A 24,457-nucleotide genomic window follows, 5' to 3' on the forward strand; every position below is an offset into this window, starting at 1 on the left:
AGCTTCTTTCCCAGAGCGGTCTCCTTATTGTACTCTGCCCCCCCCCCCCCCCCACCCCACACACCCCTACAGTCTCCCCATTACCATTGCACTACTTAATCTGTTGCACTACACTGTACATATCCATTTGTAAATGTACATTTCCATTGCACATATACATTTTGTAAATTTTTTATATGTATCTATACATTTGTAAATTATTATTTGTTAATTCCTGCTTTAGTAATCAGCTACCTGTATATTATGTTCGTATCAATCTGCAATTCCTGATTATAGTTAACTACAACCTGCATACTATGCTCCTCTATTTGAACATTCTACTTGTTAATAGCACCTGTAAATTATGTCCACAATACTTTCATCTGTAAATAATTTCCATAGTTTCTCCCTGTACATATCTCCCATAAGTGCACTTATAACTTATAAATTATACCTATATCCTGCACTTACTGCTTATTGCACTCCTGGTTAGACCTAAACTGCATTTTGTTGTCTTGTACTTGTACATGGGTAATGACTATAAAGTTGAATCTAATCTAATCTAAACCTTACAGAAGCTTTATAAATGGTTTTAACAGTTATTGGGAATTGGAAAAAAATAATTGTTTTAAGTTTAGGAAAAGCAAGTTTTGTTTTCTACACTGGATTGTAGGTAAATATCACCTCATCCAGCCATCTTTGTGTTTTCGGTCTTATGAAGTATCCTGCACAATGATTTATGTTGTAAAAACTATGATCAAAATCTATGAGACTACTGTGTGTGATTGACTCCCAGTGGGTGACATATACAAAGACTGATTTCATCAATATTTTCGTTATTATCTGATGATATTGCCAGATTGTTCTCCATTTTGAAACCTAATGAAAAAGGTAAATTGAAATCTCTTTCTTCTGTATGACACAGTTGTAATACACTTGATAAACTAGATATTTAGTTGCATGCAGTGTGTATACTTCAGCTTTTTCAATAATTGAGTCTGCTTGTATTGGCACTGATTTATGGTTTGAGGACCAGTGGATTTAGGGGTTCATGATTTAATACTTTGTACAGCAGGCTATATTAATAATCTAATATGAGTTTCAGAGTAATAATTCCTCAGCAGTTTTATCATGAGAGAAGATTCCTGAGCAGTCTGTACAATCTCTAACACTTTATTGAAATAAACTCTTGAGGTTATACACATTACATTATTATTCAATAAAATAATAGTCTCAGAATAAATACAGCAGCACTCTTAAATACGTTAAATGCATTCAGGGAGTCCATAAAGACGCCATGTCTAATGTGAGGTAGACATTTAGTATAAATACATAGTCAAATAACAAACAAATCAGAACTGAGCATACAGAATACAAAAGAAACGGTTAACAGACTAAAATGAATGTCTAAACAGGTTTACAATGGTCATTTGCTGTGCAAAACTGGTTATAGTGAATTAAAGTGGTCGGAAAAAAAAAAACAGCAGCAAACAAAGACTGAGGCAGAATCACAGCCTTGTCATAAATAATTCATGTTCATGTTAAACAAACGTCCTTGTGGAGCGATTCTTTGAGCTTCTTTAGACCCAGATCTGGATCTTGCGGAGGGGGAGTTTGATAAACACCATGTTTTCCAGTGTTTGCTTCTAGTTCACATTCATTCTGCTAAAATTCTGTCAAAACCAGTTCATAAATATTAACCACATAAGAGCCATATACATAATAAATATGGAACAGAAGTGAGCTGAAGCTGTAGCTGTGTGACGGTTCAGTGCGTGAGCTCCTGATGACACTGGGAACCAGATGCTAGATCCTCACCGATTCTCTTCCCGTTCCAGGACGACACACACCAGCAGCGAGGAGGCTGTCCGATCAGAGACGTCTCACACTGACAGACAGATGGACAAGAGTTAGTGTGACAGAAGGAGTTAGGGTGATGTTTCAGGTAAGGATGGGTTGGCTGGGATGGACACTCACCTGTTTGGCCTTGTAGAATCCGTGCTTGTCACAGTTGGGCAGGTAAAAGCTGGTGAACTTCTCTCCTAACGCCTGCTGAGATTCAGCGATGACGTCCAGAGACGCGTGCAGCTCAGTGTGACACGGACCCTAAAATCAAAAGTACATCAATTTCATTTAACAAATAACAAATGTGTGTAACATCCATTTTAATAGTTTGTTAAAGCCCTGTAATCTTAATAGATGACAATTTTATATAAAATTCAAACACTAAATCTTAAACAAGGCCTAATTTTTGTTGAGTGTAGTTTTTGGGTGAAATATTCCTTTCGCAAAATATAAAAAGTGCTTTAAGGGGAAACACTGCAGGTAAACCTATCATGCACCTTTCAAGTTTAGGATTTTTGGCTTTTTGGTTTTTCATAAATAGATAAAGTTTTTAAAAAACACTTTCAATTACAATGCATATTTTTAAAAGCCGTTTTCTCAAAATTATTTTTTTCTTCTACACTGAGCCATAAATCTCCATTTTAGTAGCACTTACACACACCAAACTTTACAGTTTTATTCCTGTCTATATTCTAAAGGTTTTTACAGAGGGATTTGTACATAAATGATTTGCTTGATTTTATACATTTTATTCCCAAAAAATGGTAACGTACGTACTGTCATTTTTTTCTGAATTCTGACGAAATGAGATACCCAAAATTCCCTCTATAAAAACGTTTGACTCTAATATGTCAAAAAATTTAAACAAGCATATTTCATTAAATAATCTTCATTAAATATGCCTCATTTACATATTTAAACCTAACATTTTAGAAAACTTGTAATACAAAAAATGTTTGCAAGTATCAAGTGATCAAGTGAGTAAGGTGACAACTATTAGTTTTTTTTCCCCTATTCACCTGCAATGTCTCGCCTTAAAAGTATAGAACCTCAACAGCTTCAGACATTTAAAGTGAGCCCATTTCCTAAAGCATTATTGGATCTGCTGGTTTCAGTACCTGTTGGATCAGTTTCTTCCTGATGGCGTTGACTTTGGCCTTGATGCTCTCCTGAGCCTCCGCTGCGTCCTGTGGGTCCAGAGGCCGGTTGAGTCCCAGCAGGTAATGCAGAGAGCCCTGATCAGATGTGACGTCCGGCTCATCTAGAAACACATTCAGAGAATACATGAGTCCTGTGACCAGTAACCTGTAGGAAAGGCTGGAAGCACACACTCACTAATCAGAAACACACCTTCCGTCTGGTCGTACTCGGTGCAGACGGCGTGTCCGCGGGTCAGCGCATGGAGCGGGCGCGGGTCACCGGGTCTCGGGACGCATCGCAGGCCGGCGCCACACTGAGCCGTATAAACGCCGCAGGAGTCTCCTTTCTTCAGTGCGCAAGACATGCAGCATCCGCAGCCCGGCTCTCGCAGGACCTCCGGACAGTCCGAGGACACGGCAGGACAGGCGTTGAGCTTCTCTTGAGAGCATGGAGCACAGCGGATGGGTTCAGGCCCGATCACCGGAGAAAGATCAACCGGACAGATTAGGACGCTCACCAAAAACACAAACACACACGGCCTTCTCATAGCAGAACAAGTGAGGTGCTGAAGCCAATACCTGCAGTTATAATGTCAGATCTGCCGTCTGTGTGTGTGTGATGTGCTTTTATACCGTGACATGATGACCTCAGAGGAGTTAATCATTGACATGCCGCTCGTCTGTAGTAATTACACCGCTTTGAGTGCACAGTTTACTCTGGTTGCGCAGATGTCAATATTTACTCTAGGACGAAGTGTGCGTTATGGAACGATGCAACATCTGTGACCCGTTTCACCAATAACAGGTTCATGATGCTGCTGTTTATCATCTACACAGGAAAGGAAGAAAAAAAAAAAGAAAAAAAAAAAAGCTGCCACTGGGATGACAACAAATTATGATTTAGGTACTAATAAGTTCACTTTAGGGGTTAAAATGTACCTTTAAGACACTAATATGCACCTTTAGGAGTAAATAAAACTCAAAGGTATTCTTTTTGAAAAGGAACGGCCTTAGTGACCGAGAGCGTGTATAACAATAATGCAGCATATAATTAGAGATCAAAACACATTTGCCGATCACACAACAGGAGTACGGGAGCATCTCAATGTGTTTTTGACCACACTTTGAGCTGGGTCAAAAAACAAGGTCATGTGGTCATTGCATAACAGGACGGGCTAATCTGAGATCTTCAGACATCATAACATGTTTGTCACTTTACAGTAATTAAGAGTTCCTAGTGTAGTATTAGTCCAACTTTGGACACTAACATCACAAGATGCATTAGGGTCAGCAAATTGTTCAAGTTAGTTTGAAGACATCAGACACTACAGATTTCTGATTCCATAGCATTAATAGCTGAACTAAGCTTTAATGGTGAGCACATCTTATGAGTTCAAGCTTTGTTTGTCAGCTCAAACAAACACGGCTAATGTTCTTCAGGATTGCTGTAGGTCCATCGTTGCCTATACACACACACGCCACAAGCAAATCATTTACATCCCACCTACACAAGTTCAGCCATAGATTGTGCAAGAACAACGAAAACAGTGCACTGGAGATGGAGAAATAAACTTCTGACTTAATCGACTCTGGCTAGTGAAAAAATACAAAAAAAAAATTACAAATGCAAATGACGACCTCTGGTGTCAAAAGAAGAGAAATGCCCAGCAGAAGATGCATTGGCCGTCTCAGGGATCTTCATTCAACGGTCAGCTCATGTGTCGTGGCCTCCTCGATGTCACGCATCAGATTGACCAGCCACTGCGGCAGATTCACCTGCTGAAACACAGATTAAACCAGTCATGCCCAAACCAGGGCCTGTTCCCACAACATTTTTATAAACTTTTTTTTTTTTTACCTAGATCACTGGTTCCCAACCACATTCCTGGAGACCCCGCAACACTGCACATTTTGCATCTCTCATTTTTCTGACACCCATTTCAGGTCTTGGAGTCTCTACTAATGAGCTGATTATATGAATCAGGTGTGTTTGATTAAGGAGACATGGAAAACATGCAGCGTTGGGGGGCCTCCAGGATCGTGGTTGGGAACCACTGACCTAGATATTTCTCACTCTACACATTAACTAAGCAGTTTAAAGGGATAGTTCACCCAAAAATGAAAATGTGATGTTTATCAGCTTACCCCCAGGGCCTCCAAGATGTAGGTGACCTTGTTTCTTCAGCAGAACACAAAGAATTTTAACTCAAACCATTGCAGTCTGTCTGTCATATAATGGCAGTGGATGGGCACCAAACCTTTAAAAGTAAAACAAAAACATGCACAGACAAATCCAAATTACACCCTACGACTTGTGACAATACATTGATGTCCTAAGACACGAAATGATCTTTTTTTGCGAGAAACTGAACAGTATTTATATCATTTTTTACCTTTGATACACAGCCACGTCCATCTGTCCTGAGCACGAGCTCATCATCCGGCTTGTTACACATGTAGTGCTCTGGCGTAGTATACGTAAACACCGTAAGGGGAAACCGATGAAAAGTCCCGGATGAGTTTGCGCAAACAAACGTAATCTTTTAGCTTTAAATGGGTCTGAACAATCAGGATAAGCGCAAGTTTACCATTTTGAATAGCCGCTATACCCACAATCTCTGTGCTCTGTGGAAACAATGAGTGTCGTGTACATGTGACAGATCGTTTCTGGTGTTTGCGTATTCTACTAAAGGTAAAAAAAAAAAAATATATATAATAATAATAATAATAATAATAATAATAATAATATATATATATGATATGAATACTGTTCAGTTTTTCGCAAAAAACGTTCGTTTCCGGTCTTAGGACGTCAGTGTATCATCACAAGGTGTAATTTGGATTTGTCTGTGCATGTTTTTTTACTCTTAAAGGTCTGTTGCCCATCTGCTGCCATTATATGGCTGGCAGACTGCACCGGTTTGAATTTAAAATCTTGTCACCAACATCTTGGATGCCCTGGGGTAAGCAGATAAACATCACATTTCCATTTTTGGGTGAACTATCCCTTTAACCCCGAGATGTGAATGCTGTTGACCCGTTGAGTTAAGTGTGTTATGCTAGCTGTTTGAATGCTTACACGGTTGGTTGAACACTCACACACCTTACGAGACCCTCGCCGAGCTGAATGATCTGCTGAGATGGACCGTGACTTTCTTGTCCGTTTAGTTGTCCGTCGATCATGGTGTCTTGTAGCCCGAAGCACTTTGAGGATTGAACTCCAGGTCTTGCGCTGAGATCCAGACATGAGCTCCAGAGACTCGTCAGGCTCTGCCTGCTCTGAGATGGTGTGCAGGGAACTCATGAAGAACACAGTGAGTCTGTTCTTCAACGAGAATGTCCTTCAGCCAATGAATGAATGCTTTGAGCTAAAACAACATTTGGATAAAGTCAAAAATGTCAGGGTATGACCATAATGAAGAAAAAACAACTAAAAATGACATTTCTGAAAAGTAGTAGGCCCTTGTCATTTCTAGGCTGGACTTCAGTCATGCTCAGTCAAACCTCTACAAATGATTCAGAATGCAGCAGCACGACTGGTCTTCAATGAGCCCATTGCACTGGCGAACGGTTGTGGATCGCATCGAGTTCAAGACACTGATGCTTGCATACAGAACAGCACAGGCTCTGCCTACTTCCACTCACTACTATGAATCTACATTCCCTCCAGAAGTCTGAAATCTGCCTGTGAATGACGCCTTGTGGAACCATCACAGAGAGGCACAAAATCACTTGCCAGAACTTTTTCGTACACTATTCCCAGCTGGTGGAACAACCTTCCTACCCTTATCTGTACCGCTGACTCCCTGAAAATCTTCAAGCGACAGATGAAAACGCATCTCTTTCAACACTATTTGATCTTAATTTAAAAAAAAAGAAAAGAAATCGTTATCTTTCTCTATTCCTTCCATTTCTAGCTGGCAGGTATTTAATCAAATATCTGAAACTTGCTATTATGAGCACGTCCGGTGTCTGCCTCTTTAAGGTTAATGGCTTTATGTATTCCCCAATTGTAAGTCGCTTTGGATAAAAGCATCTGGCAAATGACTAAATGTAAATGTAGCATAAAGGTTTATTTTATTTTTTATTGACCAAACAATAAAAATTTTATAAAAATGCTTCACTGCTTATTAATATTTGGGGGAAATCTGCTTAGAATCATGTGCTGCAAGTACTAAATGATGCATAAGATACAGCATAAACAAAAAGTGATTTATAGAGAGAAGCCATGCTGATCCTCAGGATTATCTCTTCAAATATCTGATCATTTGACTCAGTATGATCAAGCAAAGTTAGTTCAGTTTAGATTGTAGCATGTCATGTTGGCCATCTGCTCCAGTGTTACTAACAATATTACAATGAGAGTTTTCTTAAAATAGTACATAAATGTTTCAAAACCACATGAAAACAAAAAGTGCATTTCTAAGAACTTGGTGTGTGAAAGAAAGCTGTTTTTCTTTAGCATAGAGGCTCTTAAGTCACTGACCTGATTCCTCTTTGTTTCTGTCTAGAACAGTGTTTCCCAACCGTGGTCATGGGCGCCCCCAATACTGCACATTTTGTTTTTCTCCATTATCTGAAACACTTATTTCAGTTCCTGGAGTTTCTTCTAATGAGCTCATGAGTTGAATCAGGTGTGTTTGATTAATGAGCCACACAAAACGTCCAGTGTTGGGGCGCCCACGACCAGGGTTGAGAAACATTGGTCTAGTACAGGGATCCTCAAATCTTACCCTGGAGGTCCAATGCGCGGCAGAGTTTAGCTCTAACCCTAATCAAACACACCTGAGAATGCTAATCAAGGTCTTCAGGATCATTAGAGAATCACAGGTAGGTGAGTTTGATCAGGGTTGGAGCTAAACTCTGCAGCGCATTGGACCTCCAGGGTAAGATTTGAGGAACCCTGGTCTAGTAGAAATAGTTGAGATAATCTCCCAACAGTCTTTCCCAACAGGCCGTACAGATCCTCAGTGTAATTGTATATCACACGTTTCTGTAGGTTACCCATCTCACCTGAGTAATGTGTTTTATGACTGATACAAGATACATTTACAAATAACCATTTCTTCTGTATTTATTTCACATTTATTAATGCATGTGGTCTTATGAAAGATCTTCAACATCACAGTGTGATTCATTATTGAACCCATTTAGTGCAATGATTCTTAATCACTCTGCACATACTGCCTCCTTATTTGATACACCTGATTCAGATCATCAGCTCATTAGGAGAGAGATCCATGAACTGAACTATGTGTCTGAAATAAAGGAGACTTACAAAATGTCCCCAGGACCAGAATTAAGCTGATTTAGTGTGATCATGACTGCAGACAGATGGATCCTCCAGTGACTCGAGTCATTTAGCAGAAGAATTACTGACATTAATATGACATGTAGGCCCGGTTTCATATACAGGGCATAGCTTAAATCATTAGATTAGGCCATAGTTTAATTAAGACATTTAAGCATTTTTATAAACATGCCTTAGAAAAAACATTACCGGTGTGCATCTTAAGACAAAACAAAGGCATTGATATGTTTTAAGATCAGTCAGTTTAAGTCTCTTTAAGTTAAAATATCTTAGACTTACATTTTAGTCTAGGACTAGACTTAAGCCTTGTTTTTGAAGCCAAGGGTAAATCACTTTTTAGAATAAATTATCATGGCGAAAGGAAATGAAAGGAAAGGAAAGGAACCCATACTTGGAATTTGTGCTCTGCATTTAACCCATCCAAGTGCACACACAGCAGTGAACACACACCCGGAGCAGTGGGCAGCCAAAATAATAATAATAATAATAATAATAATTCAGAGAGTTGAGTCTTTGAGGCAGCACTCTAAAATCAAAACAATAGTTAATCAAGGGCAAATATCAGAAAAAACAAACATCTATTGGAACCATCATGTTTGGATCTTCTATAATGCTGGGGACAACACGGAAGAAAGGGTTAATGCAGATAATTCATAAATAAATCAAAAAACGTGGCAGAACAAACCACCATAGAAAGACAAGATGCTAATAAACACAAGAAAGATTAGGACTTGTATACACAAGGGTAACGGGACTAACAAGACACACCAGCAAGCAATCAAGCGGGAAACAGGAAGTCAAAACTACAAACAAAAAGACTACAAAACCAAAGCACAAGTGTTGCACAACCATCAAACAGGAAAAAATGACCCGTTGTACTTCAATACTCTCTTTATTACAAAATCTGGTATTGCTCAGGTTTACACTGTACAAAGGACAGCATATCATACATCGCTGTATTTACAAAATACACTTCTGTACAGTATATCAAAGAGCTAAAAGGCATATGACTTCAACCACCGCAAGCGTGTCAAATAAGGCAAGAATACTGTATCGACAGTACAGAGAGCGCGACTGAGAGATCGATTCATACCCTGAAGAAGAAAAGCGTCATGATTCAAAACATCAGCATGAAAATAAACATTTGCCATAGAAATATATAAAGAATCATTGTTGCTCCTCATAGTCTCAGAAATGTACAGAATGAGAGAATGAGTTTTGTGCTTGTAAACACGTACCAGTCTACAGAGATCTATTCGCTGTGTGTGTGTGACGCAGCATTCCTCACGGACGGGTGGTTGACCTCCAGGTCAGTAGATTGGTCACTGTACCCTTGTGTCCACATACACCACAACTAACTGACCTCTTTAACATCAAACCATCCGCCTCGCTCAGGTAGAAGTCTCAGTAACACGTCACACATCTAAGATAGAAAAGTTCTCATGCATACACTGTAGTTCTGTACATAGCATTTGTCCTGTCATGTTTGATCTGCATGTGAATGTCACTCAGATTATTACAGTGAACGCTGATGACAGAATCGTGTCCAGTCATTACACTTCAGATTGAGATTTGATAGAATTGGCACATATTCAGCATGTGGAGGTTGTCCCTGCTAATCACACGCTTTATCACTAAAGGTCCAAATGCCTGACACCACACTGAGGTACAAAATCTGGATAGAAAAATCATTCCCTTTCAATTATGAAAATGTTATTTCTGAATGTTCTATTATTACTACTGTCTATTATTATTATTTTTGGTTATACGATCTTTAAAGGAACATTCCATTTAAAATGTTGCAAACATCATGGGAATGTTACTTCTGAATGTTCTATGGATGTTTTGAGTAGTAACATTCGATGAACATCCAATTAAAACGTTCCATGAATGGTGTGTAAATAATGTTTTTGTGCCAACATTCTTAAAGCATTAGTAAACACCAGAGAACTGCTGGAGTAAACAACAGATGACAAACGTTCTGTTAATGTAAGTAAACGAGTCACTGATCATGTGACATTTTTACATTCATTTTTTTTTCACTCCAACTTAACTACACCTCACTCTGTTTTATTCTGCTAATATAATTTGTAATGAAACATTAAATTAAATTACAAAAGCTTTTTCAATGCAGTGTCAGATGCTTTGGACTCTACTAATATCGGATTGTAGTTATACTGCCCTCCGAAGGCAAAGTGCAGTAACTACGCCAACACTGAAACTGAGAAAAATGCCTTTAAAGTTTTTACACTAGCTAGTCAAACATGTTGAAACTCTCATCTCTCATCTCTGAAACAGGACACAATTTAACCAGGAGACAAAACTGTTGTCACAAAGTCCATTTTAAGCCTTAACTCAATTTTGACCAAATGTGTAGTTACTGCGCTTTGCCTTTGGAGGGCAGTATAGTGTCAGAACAGTCTGTCTGTGTGACTGCAGCCGAGGATGATGAAGCTGTTATCAAACTCCCTGATTTCTCTTGTTCTACAGACGCATGCTGCTCTGAACCAATATGTACTGATAAATAACCATTCTGTATCCTGATATAACACATAACTTGATTTTTATTGTATTATTGTTATTTTCTGAAATCAGAGTGCAGCTAGAAACATCCGAGATCTTTGATTTCTCCGGTCTCAGCCTGTCTGCATTGTAAAAACACAATTTGTTGAGTCAACTTAAAATAATTGGTTTCCCTGCTGCCGTAATTTTTTAAGTTGAATCAACTCAAATATCTAAGTTGTCACATTTCAAGTTGACTAAGCTTTTTTGATATGACTAAACTTAAAATTTTAAGGCAGTCAGGTAACAAATTATTTTAAGTTGACTCAACAAGTATTTTTTTTTACAGTGTGAGCAGGACTGACACGATGAAGAGTGTGTGAGAATAAAATCTAGTGCATTGATGCAGAGCATGTCCTGCTTCTATTGCTGCTCTTTATATTATAAACGCATCTCACACACACACACTATCACATTCATTCAAATGCACTGGAGAGTTTAATACAAAAAATACACAAACTCTGATCGTAACAACATCTACTATGTACAGCTCTTATAAGAAGTTGGCATAAAAATTGAGAAATGACACATTGCTGAAGAACTCTAAATGTCTCTGCAGCTCATCAGAATCCTTCATATTTCAAAGATTATTAGGCTCTTGTGAATCTGTGGATGTGAATGTGAAACGGCATTCACAACTCTGCTAATTCAATGATTCATGTTGGAAGGTAATCCAGAAATCCAGAACGAGACCAGAATTTATCCTGTTTAACGCTGGAGCAGGACTGTGTTCTGAGAAGCTGAATCAGTGTCATGTCGGTGGGATGACAATCTTAATGCTTACAAAGGGAAGACGCTTCAATCTTTCCACCTGCAGATGTTATTCTCATGTCTTTCATGGTGAAAGCGTGTTGCTGTGGTGTGCGATCAGTCCTACATATCCTCCTGCTCTTCTCCTAGCGTAGGCACATTAGCGGCTGCGCCACGTGACCCATGAGCTCCGCTGCTGACGCCGACTCTGGCGGCGAATCCCGAGGCCACGGACGCTGTGCTTTCGGCTTTGGTGTTTGTGCTGCTGGAGCGGGCGATGGCGTGAACCCTGCGCTCCAGCCCACCGGTGCGATGCGGCGCTCTGTTCCCCGCGTCCTGCGCTTTACCCTCCAGGAAGTACGTGATCATTTGACCTTTGCCCTTCACGCTGACATTGCCACGACACAGAAGATCATAGTCGTTCTGAAGCAGACGGTACACTTCCTCCGTCACCTGGAAGATCATCCACATTCAGGTCAATATGCTGTACATACAGGTTTATTTGTACATGCATGTGTTATTATGTGTGTAATCATGTTTAATGAACACAATTATGGTGCATGAAGAAAATGAAGCCAGTTCAGGACTATGGAGATGTTTGCAGTGACATTATTCATGATGTAATGTTTATCAAGACATAATTAGAACAAATTCTCACTACTGTAATGTCTACATATTTTACTGAAGTTCTTTGTAATTCCTATTATTATCATAAAAGAAAAATGTATCAAATCATTGCACAAGCCAACAATACATTGTATGGGTCAAAATGATACATTTTTATTTTTATGCCAAAAATCATTAGGATATTAAGATCATGTTTCATGAAGATATTTTGTAAATTTCCTATCGTAAATATATCAAAACTTAATTTTTGATTAGTAATATGCATTGCTAAGAACTTCATTTGGATAAATTTAAAGGCAATTTTCTAAAAAAAAAAATTTTTTTAATTTTTTTTGCATCAGATTCAAGAATAGTTGTATCTCGGCCAAATATTGTGCTATTCTAACAAACTATATATCAATGTAAATTTATTCAGCTTTCAAATGATGTATAAATTTTAATTTAAAAAAATTGACCCTTATGACTGGTTTTGTGGTCCAGGGTCACAAATGAAAGGAAGTACAACAAATTCTACTTCATATATTCCTTTAAATAAAAAATAAATGTAATAAAACATTTATGTGCATTACAATAATGACCATTCTCGTGGGTAAATATTTTATAAACAATATCAAAATATAAAAATGTAAATAGTCCTAAAGACAGGCTTTATTTTTTTCATGCAAAATGATTTTTTTTCTTTCTTTTTATTTTGACACGTGACATAGGCATGTTTTCTGAAATTCACCCATTAAGACATGTTTGATATATCACTTTTTTAAAAGTTCATAAAACAAACTTTTTCGAACTCGTCCTAGAGGGTTTGTTTGAATTTTTACCAAAATCGGCTCAGATCATCTTCAGACCATGCTGGCAAAAAGTTACACAATTCAAGTTGATTAGTCATGAACAAATTCTATGAAAAGTACGCAAAAATGTATGTGAGGCTATATCTCCGCAACAGTTTGACGTATTGAGACCAAACTTGATGTGTGTTATAAACAGCATGACCTGAGGCTACCTGCGGTATTTCGGCACACTGCCACCTAGTGATCAGGAGATATGAAAAGTGTCTATTTTTGCATATAACTACTGAATGGTTTGGTCAAAAATCTTAGTCTCGTTAGATTTGGAGGAGCACCAATTTTCCTATGTCAGGCATTTTGGGCGTCATGTAGAAATTTGTAGTAAAATGCTATATTTTACGAACGCATTGATGTATCGTTACAAAACTGTGAAGCTTCGAGCCAGAAAATATATCAAATATTCACATGCTTATAATTTTAGGTGTGGTTGACTTATTTTCACGAGAGTCACCTTTTTAGACTCCTGAATTCTTGCCGAGTCAAGCGATACCAAGCATGCCAGGTTAACTTTATGGTTTATGCAACGTTGCATTTTAACGCTTAAAAAACATTTGTCAATATCTCAGAATCGACACTAATCAACACAAAGCCACTGTAGGAAATTTAGAAACATAGCGTGCTGGCTACATGCTAATGCCCAATTGCCAAAATTTTGATAGTAAGTGGCAAAGAAATGCAAACAAAGTCAGCCATCGGTCATTTTTTTCTCTTCTCATACAGAAAAAAGTCTTTAACTCAATAAAATTTTATATTTTCACCAGATTTGACACACTTATGTATGAGCACACTCTAAGGACACACAAACAAATTGGTGGGATTGTGCCTCTTGGTGGCGCTATAATTGAACAAAACATAAAATTGCCATTGACTACAATAGAGTATCATGATATAAAATGCTACATTTTTACCAATGCATTGGGGTACGATTACAAAACTTTGTATGCACCATCGAGACCATGACCTGAGAGCATTTAAAACGTTTTGAGACAGTGCCACCTTGTGGCCAAAAGTGATATCCGATTATATTGTATTACAAGTGGTTGTTTTTATGTTTTTTCACCCATTTTGACTGAAATCACATTAAAATGGTAAGTCATAGTAAGGCAGTGCCAGATAACAATGGTGCTAATGCAATATATTGACACTTTGGACAAGTTCACTTAGGGTGCACTCTCTTTTGTTGCCAGCTATTTTGACAATAATGGCTGTATGTTGAGTTATTTTCAGAGGACAGTTAATCTGCTATACTGCTATACAAGCTGCACATTGACTACTTTAAAATATATCCAAGTTTCATATATATATACTAAAATTGTTGCTGCAATGTGAGGGGTGTACTCACTTTTGTCAGATACTGTATGTATTATTGTGATATTTAGAGAGTCACAGTATTATTTTTGTATGAGTACCTGTATCTTTCCAGGCACTCCGGTGCTGTCCATGCGGCTGGCCACGTTCACCGTGTTTCCCCAGATGTCGTACTGTGGCCGGCGAGCCCCGATGACCCCGGCCACCACCGGACCCACATTAATACCTGAGCATTCACAAATAAACCATCAGAAAACACCCACAACCGCTTCTGCATTAACTGACAATGAGGATGACGCAATAGGGAGCTTGCTTTGTGAAAACTTCTAAAATGTCATTCATTTTCTTTACAACTGTTAGAAAAGTTGCAGTCAAACACAGCGGTGCACATGTGTGATAACTTACCCACTCTCAAGACAAAGTCATTATATGACTGATAGTTGATTTCGTCCAGAACGTCAAACATCTCGATGGCGAAGTCTCCTATGATGCTCAGATGTTCTGCTGTGGATTTCTTTGCCTGTGAAGCAGTAAATGAATCATGTTCACAAATGCTCTGTAAGTGTTACTCATCTTTAGCATTATTTCCCGTGTGACTGGTTTAGTGACCTTGGTTCCGATGGTGGGCACCAAACCCACCGCTGCCATGTACGTGCTGCCGATGGTCTTGATCTTCTCAATGTCTTTATAACACTCTTTGTCCATGAGCTGCAAAATGATGGAAATACGAGATGAAATGGATTAAGAGCAGGGTTATTACAGTTAACTACAACTAAAAAACTGAAACTAAAACCACTGCTTGAAATGAATGTTATTTTAGTTCTAGTTATTTTTAGTCCAATCTTTTATTTTATTGTATTAATGTTTCTTCCAGTTATTTTAGTACATCAAGTTAAATTTTATTTCAGTTAACATTTATTCTATTTCAAGTAAGGAATGGTATTTTCTGGTTTGTATGGTAGTTTTAGTTAACTACCCTGAACTGAAATAAAACATATATGTGACCCTGGACCACAAAAACAGTCTTTGTAGCAATAGCCAAAAATACATTGTATGGGTCAGAATTATCTATTTTTCTTTTATGCCAAGTAAAGATTATGTTCCATGAAGATATTTTGTAAATTTTGTACTATAAATATATCAAAGCTTAATTTTTGATTAGCAATATGCATTTGATAAGAACTTTATTTGGATAACTTTAAAGGTGATTTTCTCAATATTATTATTATTATTTTTTTGCATCCTCAGATTCCAGATTTTAGAAATTGTTGTATCAAATATTGCCCTTTCCTAACAAACATACATAAATGGAAAGCTTATTTATTCAAAAATGAATGGTGACTGGTTTTGTGGTCCAGGGTCACAAGTGGTTTGGGATTTGTTTAAGGGGTTTTGTTTCATATTTATGTTCTTATGTCTTTTATTTTCTAGTTTGATTTCATGCTGTTAGTGTCTAACACAACAAAATTACTAAAACCAAAATAAAAAATGGAAAATATACAAATCAAACTATTATTAAAGCTATAATAGCATCTCAGTACTACAATGAGAGTATGATCAATGACCTCGTCAAAGTCGGCGATGATCTCGTTGAGCAGCCGCAGACACTCCACACCCATGTTGTTTCCGTCCAGCTCGATGTAGAAGTCATTAAAGTTGGGAATGGAAGCGAACAGTACCCCGACCTGAGCGTAGGATTGGTAATACAGATCCTGACACAGCAGAAGCACACCATCAGCTCTGTGTTCATGACACAACATCACAATCAGCAGCTGCGGATGAATGTTTCTCACCATGTTTCTGGGGTTGGACTGCAGGAAGTGTTGAGCCACATGAACCGGCAGCAGGTTGAAGAGGATCCTCTTGTTGTCCAGTTTGACTTTCTCCATGCCGTCCCTCTCCTCCTCCGCCTGAACACACACACAAAGGCATGTTGTCACAGTACACAGGATATATCATTACCAGTGTTGGGAGAAGTTACTTTTAAAAGTAATGCATTACAATATTGAGTTACTCCCTAAAAGAGTAACTAAGTACTTTTATGGAAAGTAATGCGTTACTTTACAAGTAACTTGGAAAAAGTCATATTATTACATAACTTGCGTTACTTGCAATGCTGATGATTTCATCTGGAACACTTGATTATTGTTAGTCAGTTGCAGTCACATATTAATATAATGAACCATTGTCAGCATCGGTGCTCATTTCATGCCTCTCTGTAACTTAGAATAACTAACTGCTTCCATCTTGTGACTCGAATGTGTTACTGACTGTATTATAAATGGCTTTCATAGATGAATATAAGACCCGAGAATATAAGACTGAGAGTCAGCTTGAAACACCTCATACTGTAGATTAATAATGATTACAATTGTTTCAGAAAGTTTTTTTCAGTGAATTGGTTTAGTCACCAAAATGGTTTCATTGCCTTCTTTCACATCATCATGTAATTCTTTTATTCCGGCACACAGACATTTTAAAGTCATTCTGTATGCAGATGATTTCTGAAGGATCATGTGACACTGAAGACTAGAGTAATGATGCTGAACATTCAGCTTTGATCACAGAAATAAATTGCATTTTAACAGGCTTGTATTAATATTTAACAGTACTAAAACTGATATTTTAAATCAGTTTTTATTGATATATTATGTTTCATTTTAATTTTAATGTTTTAATAATTTTGTGTTGTTGTCTGTTAAGTAGTTTTAATTTTTTATATGTCTTCCTTTTTATAAATTTATATTTTAGTTTTAGCTATTTTAGTATGAAAGCCCATTTCAGCCACTGAATATAAAATTACAAAAAAGGCTATTGCGACTTTTTATCTTTTTTTCTCAGAAGTGTGCAATAAGTCTAATTTTAAGGGGAAAAAAGACTATGTTCTCAGAATTGAGAGTTTATCTCACAATTCTAACTTAACTTGCAATAGCATGTTATAAAGTCAGAATTGCAAGATATGAACTCACAGTTCTGAGAAAAAAGTCAGAATTTATATCTCAAAATCGTGACTTTATTTCTCAGAATTGCTTATGAAAGAGTTTTCTGACTTCAGAACTTGCCATTTTGAGTTTATATCATGCAATTCTAAAAAAAAAGTTCTAATTGCATGTTTATATCTCACAGATTTAACTTTATAACAAGCAATTGTGAGTTTATTTGTCAGAATTTTGAAATAAAAAAGTCAGAATATTATCCTGACTTTAAATGTTGCAATTACCTTTTTTTATTCACTGGCTTCCATAATTTCAGTACATCAAGTTAAACTAATTTAAAATGAGAAATATTGACTTGGAAACTGGTTGAATTTTTTTTTTAATTTCAATAAACATTTATGCATTTATGACATATATGTCAAGTAATGAAAATGGTTTTTAAAATGGTTTAAATTGTAGCTTCATTTTTAGTTTTAACTATTATACCCTTATTTTTACTGTATTCTAATCAAATCGATGCAGCTTTGATGAACAGAAGAGACTTCTTTCAAAAACATTCGGACATTTTAAGGACTTTTGACCACTAGTACAGTGGGAGGTTTTTGTTTTGTTAGAGAAATATCAAGGGATTTGACCCCAGTCTGTGATGTTCTTGTGTACCCGAGTGGCCCAGAGGAAGTCCAGGCGCAGTTTGAGGTCCATCTGTCTGGAGTGAAGGGCGAGTGCGGTGAAGAACAGCAGCAGAGAGAGGATGGGCTCCAGACCGCGAGCGCTCAACAACACCATCCTGCGCTCCAAACACAATCAAACACATTCAGCTCAGCAGACAAGCTTTTAAAGAACAGAAGCTGCAGAGAGTCAGCTTGTGCATTCTGAGTTTAGATTTGATGGTTTGTGTGTATCCAGTGATCTGGTGTGGAGCGTCTCTCACCCTGAGGAGCGTCTGAATCCGCTGAGCTCCAGCACGGTGACATACAGCACCAGCAACAGCAGCAGCAGGAGGATTTTGGACAGCCAGGACACTCGCAGGAACAGCGCCATGGTCAGCGTCCCCAGCATGCAGGACAGGAAGGCGTACTGCGCTCCTTCACACGGAAGCTCTGCCATGGTGCGGTTCAGTCCTCTGGACACGTCGATGATCACGATGGAGCGCGTGGAGTTAGTCGGCCAAAGCCACGGCATGCAGCCCACCTGACACAGATGGAGAACGCTTTGAATGCACTAAGAATGTTTCTACTTGGTTAAATGAGAGAAAACTGTGCTCTTCAAACTATCTCACATGTGTTGGGGAAAGTTACTTTTAAAAGTAATGCATTACAATATTGAGTTACTCCCTAAAAAAGTAACTAATTACGTTACTTAGATACTTTTATGGAAAGTAATGCGTTACGTTACTTTTGCATTACTTTTTAAATCTGGGCAGGGCTTGCTTGTTTGTTTTTAATATAAAAAGTTCTATTTTTGTCAAATGTAAAAGCCTTTTCACACCAAAAGCCTCAGGCTTAGAGAAAAGTATATTGACGTCTGTACAGTAGACCGCAGAAGAACAAATGTCAACTCTTCAGCAATAAAAAAGGAAAACAAATGTTCGATTATCTTGAGTCATTTTTGCTTATTAGTATGGATGGATTGGATCATCGAAGGTCGGCAGCAAAGACATCGGTTAATAAAATGGGATTAAATACATAAAGGATATTAGTATTATTTGACATATTTAATGCAGGTTTGTGTTGAATTTTGAAGTTTGTTTTTTTATTGAGTGAGATGAATTAATGCATGTTCACATTTATTCTAGAACTAAAGGAACATCTTACTCACAATTTCTCTCAACATGGGGACAGGAGAGCTTTTAATCAATAATTGAGGGGAAAAGTAACTCAGATATTTTCTTGTCAATTAAAAAGTAATGCGTTACTTACTAGTTATTTGAAAAAAGTCATATTATTATGTAACTTGCGTTACTTGTAATGCATTACCCCCAACACTGGTTCTGAATGTCTGTGACTAATGTGAGATGAGCAGTATGTTCAGCTCTAGTAACGTGATGTTCGAGTGATTTACCACACAGGCCTGGGCCACAGCGTATATTAAGAGCACTATGAACACACACAGAACAGTCCGGATCTGTATGGTGAGGCATCCTGGAAAACACTGACACACACAGACAGAGATCAATAAACACCAGCATGATGGAAGATCAGCTTATGGATATTAATCACTTTCTGAAAAAGTAAATCTGTTTAGTAAATCTAGTCTGTAAAATGTTATAAATGACATGGAACTGAAGATGACACTGTTACGGTTCGGCTGGACCGGTGATGGTGGTGTTGAGTGAGTTTTACCTGAACTCTAGTGATGTGCAGATACATGATACACACGACCAGAAAACAGATGCAGAGGACCAGCAACACCAGCACGACCATCCCTCTGAGAACAACAAACACAAGACCAGAAAAACACCAGTGAACACACAGAAGAGTGGACACTCTACATCTGAGAACGTCTGCTTCTCACACACAGCTCTGACTCGACAGCTCAGTCAAAATCAGACACTTTCTGCAAAACTCAAACTTCACAAACCTGTAACTAGAGGGGAGTGTGTCTGATCAGGAGTTAGGGTTAGGAGTGTTGTGCTGCTGTACGTACTGTGGCATGACGAGCAGGTAGAGGACGCCGATCAGAGCCGTGAGGATGAGAGACAGAACCACAGCGCCGGTGAAATACTCGTCATTCAGCTGATGATACTGGAGAAACACAGCACACCTCATGCTCAAACACTCACATATCCACAGCTTACACATGCTGAAAAACACTGACCGCATACAGCAGATCAAATACACGATTCAGCTGAAATTCACGTTTATCCCATCAAACTCAGAACATTCCCCTAACATTTCCATAAGGTTCCTGTTCTGTTCTTTTTTTACACTGCAAATTTTTTTTTCTTACTTAGATTTATTTTCTTGTTCCAGCCAAAATATCTACAAATTCTTAAATCAAGGATTTTCTAGATGAGTAAAAAATTATTGTATTGTTTTCAGAAAAAAAACAAGTCAAAATTAAGTGTGTTTTTGCTTGACTTTTAAGTTTTTTTTTTGTTTTGCTTACCCCATTGGCAGATTATTTTGCTTGTTCTAAGCAAAAACTTAATAAATTTTGACTTGTTTTTTTCTGAAAACAAGAAAATAATTTCCACTTGTCTAGAAAATCCTTCTCGATTTAAGAATTTTTAGATATTTTGACTGAAAACAAGGATTTTTTTTTTTTTTTGCAGTGTGGAACAAGCAAAATAATCAGCCAATAGGGTAAGCAAAAAGTCCTATTTCAAACAGAAAACAACATTATTTTTCTTACCCCATCGTCAGATTATTTTGCTTATTTTCTGAAAACGAGTACATAATTTTTACTTTTCTAAAAAAACAATCCTTCTTGTTTTAAGAATTTTTAGATATTTTGGCTGGAAACTAGACCAAAAAAAATCTAAGTAAGAACAGCATTTTTTGCAGTGTAGGAACCAAAATAGGAATGCTCAGGTTTAGGTTCACTTTATTGTAGCCAAATACCTTTCCAGAATGTTGCAGGGAGATTTTTCTGTTATAACCTAAAGTAAACACATACAGAACATTCTCTAATAGTTATTTTAAGAATATATTATTAAAACCATTCAACTAAGTTTGCAATTAAAATGCTGCATATAGGAATTTTACTAAAACTTTAAATAAGCTTGTTTTGGGGATGTTACCAGAACATTCTGTAAACCAAAATTTGGGGAATGACAGAAGTTTACACTGTCCTTACCAGATTTGACAACACCACAACATAAAAGGTATCTTTTCTATGTTAAAGCTTTTGTCCTAACCAGCTGCAATGGTGATATGCAATGAGAGACAGTAAAAATAGCATACAAATAATGACGATTTCAGATACTGATGATATGATTTATTTAATGTTAAAAGTGTCTAATGTGAGTTTAAATATCATTTTGCAGGATCTTTGTAGCCATTCTGGTGTGAACAGACAAATTGCGTGTCACTAAAATCTTATTGTTTAATCTCAGCACATGATGCAGTGACACCAGTTCTCACCCTGCGCTCTCGCTCCGAGTCTCTGTACATGAGCGTGAGGTAGTGCAGGTCAGCCGTGTCGGACTCCGTCTGCCGGGCCTCGATCAGACGGCTGATGTAGCGGTTGACACGTGTCCCCGGACTGCTCTGAGCCGCGTTGGCCGTCACGGAGGTGCGGTTCCTGAGCTTCTCTGGTGCCGAGCGCAACGCCCTCCTCTGCCAATCGCAGACACAATCATATGATGATGAGTGACAGCATGAGCTCAACAGTAGATCTCAGACAAAACAGTTTCAACAGACACAGGGAAACCACATCTCTGGTGTTTAGCATCATACCTTGTCCCCGTCCTCACAGTTCATGACGTTGGAGAAGGGAATCTCAGCCTTGAACATCTTGCGGCAGTGCATGAGCTGCACCAGTAAAAAACACACCGTCTTAAACTTCATCTTTTTGGCAGGTTTGATGTCTGACAGGATCAGACCAGGAAAAATCTGGAAAAACACACACAAAACGCTCAATGAATCCATCAGTGAGTCGACTGCAACTGAATATGCAAACTATATAATCATGCTGAGCAATGCCATATTCATAGTAAAAAAACACTCATTCATAAATTCATACTGAATTCTGAAAAGACACTAAGGTACTTCTTAGGGAGAATTTACAGTTACAGATAAAGTCAAATGTACTAGTGTACATTATATAAACAAAGAGGGACCATTGTTATTAATGTTACTAAAATATCTAGTTTTCTTGTTCTCATTATAATGCTATTGTTGCATTTATTTTAAATATTCTAATAGTGTTTTCTCTTAAGGGGAGACACTACAGGCAAAAATACTGCTTTTTCATTCGCCTGTCGAGTTTGAGATTTTGGGCATTTTGGTGTTTCATAAAGTGTTTTTCAGACTAGTGGAAAGAAAACATCCAAAAGGCACTGTTAAGTGTTTCTTATAGCACTTTATCTATTTGTGTCAATAGATTTCAATTACAATCCATATTTTTAATGGCCGTTTTCTCAAAATGAGTTTTTTCTCCTACACTGAGCCGTAAATCTCCACTTCAGTAGCACTTACACAGAGAGATTTGTTCATATTTAATTTGCTTGATTTTATACATTTTATTCCCCAAAGAATTGTAAAATAAATTAATAAAAAGTTTTCTGTATGTCCTAAGTATTTTCTGAATTTCGCAGTGACAAAACTAGATTTTTGACTCTAATATGTCAAGAAAAACAAGAATTTTGAAACTGACTTAATCCAGTGTTTAGATTTTTGTATTAAAAAGCTATGCAAATTAGTGCATATTTCATTAAACAATGCCTCAGTTGCATATTAAAACTAAAAATGTTTGCAATTATCAATGCAATCAATCAACTGGGTAAGTAAGGTGAAAACTATTAGATCATTTTTTTTACCCTATTCACCTGCAGTGTCTTGCCTTAACTTTGTGACTGTTTATTAATTACAAATATCATCATAGGGACAGTATAAGAATGTTGTTATCAGAACATTTTCTCTCAATACTATAAAAAACATCAAGTAAAAATGACTAAGAACATTTTCTCTTAATGTTTTGAGAATGTAGGCTATATCAAATAAAGTTGTGGGAATGCTCTCTGTTATCTGCACACACACCTTCCTGCGGTGAGATGGCACTATGAAGAAGGTCTCGATGTCGTGTTTGAGCAGGAACGAGTGTCTCTCGCGGCCGTTTCCCGGCTCCACCTCATAATCTCCATTCAGACACTCCAGCGTGGCGCGAGTGATGTGCACCTTCCTGTAAAACAACCAGATGAGAAAACAGCTCTCAAACAGCTGGTGATTGTTCACTAGTCTAGATCCTCACCCGGGCAATCCTCCAGCCTCCATCATGTTGGCCAGCGTCACGTCATTGGACCATACGTCATACTGCCACTTCCTGAGACCCAACACGCCACAGAGCACGCGTCCCGTGTGCAAACCCACACGCATGTTCAGATCCACCTCTGTAGCTTCAGCCACCGACCTGCAGGACACAATGATGTTCAACAGCTCAGTCTGTCTCTGTCACCCATAATCACCAGATAGATCAGCATAAAGTTGATGAAGATTCACATGGTTTAAACACCCATAAAACTATTAAGTTAAAAGTCAGGAATAATTCCTGAACACTCAAGTCTTTTCTGCTCACCATGGCTGCATTTACTTGATCAAAATACAGTAAAAACAGTAAAATGTAAAATATTATTACAATGTCAAATAGCTGTGTTATCTATGAGAATCTATGTTAAAATGCAATTGATTGCTGTGATCAAAGCTGAATTTTCAGCATCATTACTCCAGTCTTCAGTGTCACATGATCCTTCAGAAATCATTCTAATATACTGATTTGCACAAAATTTTGCATTTTTTCAACAGTCATACTTTTATTCATCAAGGATGCATTAAATTGACCCAAAGTGTCAGTAAAGACATTTATAATGTTACAAAAGATTTCTACTTCAAATAAATGCTGTTCTTTTGAAGTTTATATTTATCTGTGATTCCTAAAAATTAAAACGTATGACAGTTTTCACAAAAATATTGGGCAAAACAACATTGCTAATAATCAGAAATGTTTGTTGAGCAGCAAATCAGCATATTAGAATTATTTCTGAAGGATTGTGGGACACTGAAGACTGATGTAATGATGCTGAAAATTCAGCTTTGATCCCAGCAATCAATTACATTTTAACATATATTCACATAGAAAACAGCTACTTTAAATTGTAATAATATTTCACAATATTGCTGTTTTTACTGCATTTTTAATCAAATAAATGCATGCTTGATGATCAAAAGAGACATCTAAAAAAATCTTTTTTATTCCAGACTTTTAACTAGTGGTGTATACTGTAATAAATATATGTCTAACTGACTGTAACCAGTAGGTGGCGCTGTCATCAAACTGATATGAATGTAGTTATGTGGGATATTCAGGAGCTGCAGATATTCAGATTCAGATAATTTTGGTTGCTTTGCCATTGGATGTGTTGCTGGGTTAAACAAGAACACTGAAACTCTTAAAACTCTGAAATCCATTGACTATTACAGTAGAGACGACGGCAGA

The 24,457-nt window shown here is 37.5% G+C and overlaps 2 protein-coding genes across 2 annotated transcripts in view; both read right to left on the reverse strand.

Annotated features, from left to right (window-relative positions):
• Nucleotides 1–1,148: 1,148 nt before the first annotated feature.
• On the reverse strand, nt 1,149–4,733 carry igfbp1b (insulin-like growth factor binding protein 1b). Its single transcript, XM_073848944.1, has 4 exons — nt 3,175–4,733; nt 2,943–3,085; nt 1,957–2,085; nt 1,149–1,867 (listed from the first exon to the last, which is right to left on the reverse strand). Exons 1-4 carry the CDS (start codon nt 3,509–3,511, stop codon nt 1,748–1,750), a joined length of 729 nt encoding a protein of 242 aa, XP_073705045.1. The 5' UTR covers nt 3,512–4,733; the 3' UTR covers nt 1,149–1,747.
• Nucleotides 4,734–9,158: 4,425 nt separating this feature from the next.
• Nucleotides 9,159–24,457, reverse strand: part of adcy1b (adenylate cyclase 1b) — a 52,819-nt gene continuing 37,520 nt past the window's right edge. Inside the window, exons 6-20 of the mRNA XM_073849260.1 lie at nt 23,216–23,374; nt 23,005–23,146; nt 21,703–21,858; nt 21,388–21,582; nt 19,949–20,046; nt 19,645–19,729; nt 19,364–19,453; nt 18,234–18,493; nt 17,963–18,089; nt 16,160–16,276; nt 15,932–16,078; nt 14,976–15,074; nt 14,772–14,886; nt 14,468–14,592; nt 9,159–12,039 (exon numbers count right to left, since the gene is read on the reverse strand). Coding sequence (XP_073705361.1) covers nt 11,710–12,039; nt 14,468–14,592; nt 14,772–14,886; nt 14,976–15,074; nt 15,932–16,078; nt 16,160–16,276; nt 17,963–18,089; nt 18,234–18,493; nt 19,364–19,453; nt 19,645–19,729; nt 19,949–20,046; nt 21,388–21,582; nt 21,703–21,858; nt 23,005–23,146; nt 23,216–23,374 — 2,245 coding nt within the window. The 3' untranslated portion in view covers nt 9,159–11,709. The remainder of the gene's footprint in view (nt 12,040–14,467; nt 14,593–14,771; nt 14,887–14,975; nt 15,075–15,931; nt 16,079–16,159; nt 16,277–17,962; nt 18,090–18,233; nt 18,494–19,363; nt 19,454–19,644; nt 19,730–19,948; nt 20,047–21,387; nt 21,583–21,702; nt 21,859–23,004; nt 23,147–23,215; nt 23,375–24,457) is intronic.

Source organism: Garra rufa, chromosome 10 (genome assembly GCF_049309525.1).
Source record: "Garra rufa chromosome 10, GarRuf1.0, whole genome shotgun sequence".
In the NCBI taxonomy this organism is placed as follows: Eukaryota; Metazoa; Chordata; class Actinopteri; order Cypriniformes; family Cyprinidae; genus Garra; species Garra rufa.

Coding starts and splice junctions, on each gene's coding strand:
- igfbp1b (XM_073848944.1), bottom strand. CDS start 3,511: ATGAGAAGGCCGTGTGTGTTTGTGTTTTTGGTGAGCGTCCTAATCTGT. Junction 3,086..3,174: donor CGAGTACGACCAGACGGAAG/GTGTGTTTCTGA, acceptor ATGTGTTTCTAG/ATGAGCCGGACGTCACATCT. Junction 1,868..1,956: donor GATTCTACAAGGCCAAACAG/GTGAGTGTCCAT, acceptor TCTGTCTGTCAG/TGTGAGACGTCTCTGATCGG.